This window comes from Hyla sarda, chromosome 1, assembly GCF_029499605.1.
Source record: "Hyla sarda isolate aHylSar1 chromosome 1, aHylSar1.hap1, whole genome shotgun sequence".
Taxonomy (NCBI): domain Eukaryota; kingdom Metazoa; phylum Chordata; class Amphibia; order Anura; family Hylidae; genus Hyla; species Hyla sarda.
The window spans coordinates 405,235,946-405,239,589 of record NC_079189.1 but is presented as its reverse complement, the minus strand read 5'-3'; the positions used below and the strand labels follow the sequence as shown (position 1 = coordinate 405,239,589).

Sequence of the window (3,644 nt, the reverse complement as noted above, 5' to 3'; positions counted from 1 at the left end):
ACAAAAAACTGACCTGTCATTTTGAACTCCCAAGATCCAGTTTTTGAGGCATTTTTCAAAAATAGCGGCTCCAGAAAGTTAAACAGATTTGTAAATTACTTCAATAAAAAAATCTATCATCCTTTCAGTACTTAAGAGCTTCTGAAGTTGAGTTGTTCTTTTCTGTCTAAGTTCTCCCTGATGCACGTGTCTTGGGAACCGCCCAGTTTAGAAGCAAATCCCCATAGCAAACCTTTTCTACTCTGTGCAGTTCCCAAGACAAGCAGAGATGTCAGCAGAGAGCACTGTTGTCAGACAGAAAACAACAACTCAGCTTTAGCAGCTGATAATTATTGAAAGGATTAAGATTTTTTAAGAGATGTAATTTACAAATCTTTTTAACTTTCTGGAGACAGTTGATATAAAAAAAAATTATTTTCCTGGAATACCCCTTTAAGAATTTCTATTGAAGAAATATAAAGGCAAACTATCAGCTTACCATAGGAAGAGAGGAGTTTAGGAATGCACAGATATTCCACAAGTGTAGCGGCTCTAACCAAATGCAGCTAAAAGATCCAGCAATCCAAAGGTACTGTAAAACATGATGCTTTATTTAATTTATATAAAATTCTAAATGAACTTAGTCAAACATTGAACATTGGACTTTTCTATGGAGTAAATAAATATTTAAGTTTTAATGTAACTTTGGATTGCTGGATCCTTTTTCTTCTATTGATAAAATAGTTGGGGGAAAAAACACCAGAAAAAATGCCAATGGTAAACCTCCATGGCATTTTTGATGGACTTTTTTTTTTTTTTAGCTTCCGTAGACACCAAGTTTTCAGCCAAAACAAACTGTTTATTCAACAGAAAAATGTTGTGTAACTGTTGTGGCATATTTTTGGGCATTTTTCAAAAAATAAAATAAAAAATAGAGTGGAAACCTAGCCTTATAGATTCATTAAGCACTGTAGCATTATCAAATATTACACTGTGAAGTGATGGAAATATGCTCCTTTTTATATATGCTGCTGTAATAATATGTATATTTACAGGATATACATCCTCCTTTTTGCTTATAAAATGTGTTGCATTATTGTGATGTTTTCCACCACTTCAGCCTACTTGGATAGTGTTGAGCACGAATATTCGTAATGCAAATTTTTATCGAGAATATCGGCACTTCACGATTTCGTGAATATTTGGAATATAGTGCTATATATTCATAATGACGAATATTCGCTTTTTTTTTCCCATGCTAATTTTTATGCTCATTTTTTATGCACATTTTCGCATGGAAAAAAGTGAATGAACATAGCGAATATGCGAATTTTGCAAACATAGGACGAATAATCGTCAACATATTGGCGAAATATCGCAAATTTGAATATGGCCCCTGCCGCTCGTCACTACACTTGAGTAGGACAATGCTGCAGTATTTTGCACTGTCACTGCTAGTAGTATGGCGATTGCCAATATATACACTTGTAAACATTGAAAAGGGCTACAGCATAGACATGAGTGCTATGGCCCCTTTAACAGCTGTTCAACAGGGATACCAAAATTCAGACTCCTGCCGATCTAATACTGATGTCTTATCCCAGGTGGCCTCTTTTAATATATTTGTTCTATTTTGCAGAAAAATTTTATTCAACAGCCATGTCTACAAACCAGAGTGTATTTGTGGATTTCCTTATATTGGGATTGACAGATCTACCTAACATAACAGTTCCCCTCTTTATAGCCCTTCTTCTTATGTACATGCTTACTTTGATGGGAAATTTGGCCATTATTTTGATTGTACAGCTAGACAACAATCTCAACACACCAATGTACTTCTTCTTAGAAAATTTATCCTTCTTAGATATCTGCTATACATCAACAACAATGCCAATAATGCTAGAGATGCTCCTAGTTGACCGTAGAGCACTATCCTTTTTAGCGTGTGCATTCCAAATGTATTTTTTTGTTGCCTTTGTGGGCACTGAGTGTGTTCTGCTTGCAATAATGTCCTATGACCGTTTCCTAGCTATATGTCATCCCCTCCGTTATTCTACTTTCATGAATAAAAATGTTTGCATTGCTTTGGCCGGCATATCTTGGTTCTGTGGCTTTATGAATTCTGTAGTTCACACAGTCTTCACTTTTCGTCTACACTTTTGTCATTCCAACAGGATAAATTATTATTTCTGTGATATACCTCCTCTTCTTGTCTTATCCTGTGATGACACGTCTGTCAATGAAACCTTATTACTCACCATAGGTGTTTTCATAGGATGGACACCTTTTCTCTGCATTATTATCTCATACATTTACATTATTGGAACTGTATTGAAAATCAAGAATTGTCATGGAAGACAGAAGCCATTCTCAACCTGTATTTCTCATCTAACAGTGGTGGCATTATATTACGGTAGTGCAATTTTCAGCTATGTGAGACCTGTCTCCACCTATTCAATGAAAAAGGACAAATTGATCTCAGTTTTATATGGTATTGTGACTCCAATGTTAAACCCAGTAATATACACTTTAAAGAACCAGGATGTCAAGAAAGCAATCAAAAGGCAAATGACTTTAAGGAAAAAATAAGAAATATGTCTTCATGAACTATATCAATGGTTTTATGTACCCTCACTAGAGATAAGTGAACAGTTTTTTACAATTTGGTTTGACAGGTGCGCCAAATTTTGTTAAAAAGTTTGGTTGTGTGTGAATAAGTTCACAAGGAGCTCGAAACTCAGCAATAACCCTAAAACTCTTGTATACCACTGCTCAAGAGCCCTAAAGCCCTGAATAACACTGCTAGGTCACCTAGGAATGTATTCAAGTGGTTTTAAGGCTAAGTTACTGTCAAAGTTATTGCAACATGTGTTAACTGGGGGTAACAAAAGCTTGTTTAAAAATGTACTAGCAGATTTTGCATGCTTTTTTAAAATAATAAAGGTCCAAAAATTATTTACTTTGTGTTGCAAGTGGCCTGCCGGTGTTAAAACACACATAGCGGTATCAGAAGAAGCAATGGCGCCTGTCGAGTAAAGAAGCAATGGCTTTTTACAAGCCTTCCAGAAATGCTTCCATTTTAGGGAGTAGATACAGGATTTGTGTCCTGGAAAGTGAAGAAGAAATGGCTTTTTGACAAATGAAAAGCTAAAAAACAACAACAGGGGTGTGGTAGAGGTTACTGCATCAGCCTTGTAGTATTGGCCAGCAGCAGGAGTGGTGGATTGGTGGTAGTAGTAATGAGTGGATAACAGGGGTGGTGGAATGGTAGTAGTAACTTTGAGTGGATAACATGGGTGGACTGGATTAGTAGTAGGCAGTAGCAGAGGTGGTGAACTTGTGGTAACTGTGGGTAGTACCAAGTCTTCAGGAGGGATAGGGGCTGGAATGATTTCTGCTACTCTAGGCAAAAGCAAATGTTGCCTCCCCTTTAACTCTGCCCTTTGGATCCGCCCTTTGACACGCCCCACCTTACTACTGGGGTGGCACACTGTAACAAAACTCCTCATGTATTTACCTTACTACTGGTGTGACACACGTTAACAAACTCCCTCCCTATGTAATCTTTGTACTACTTGGATGACACTGAGGAGCAGAGTTCTTCACACAAAACATAACAGCAGTGGCCGTATAGTAATCATGTAACCTCCACTTCAGCTTAGCTC

General features: G+C 37.0%; 1 protein-coding gene across 1 annotated transcript; it reads left to right on the top strand.

Annotated features, from left to right (window-relative positions):
* The first annotated feature begins 1,638 nt into the window (after nucleotides 1–1,638).
* On the top strand, nucleotides 1,639–2,568 carry LOC130369366 (olfactory receptor 5V1-like). Its single transcript, XM_056574574.1, has one exon. It carries the CDS (start codon nucleotides 1,639–1,641, stop codon nucleotides 2,566–2,568), a length of 930 nt encoding a protein of 309 aa, XP_056430549.1.
* Nucleotides 2,569–3,644: the final 1,076 nt, after the last annotated feature.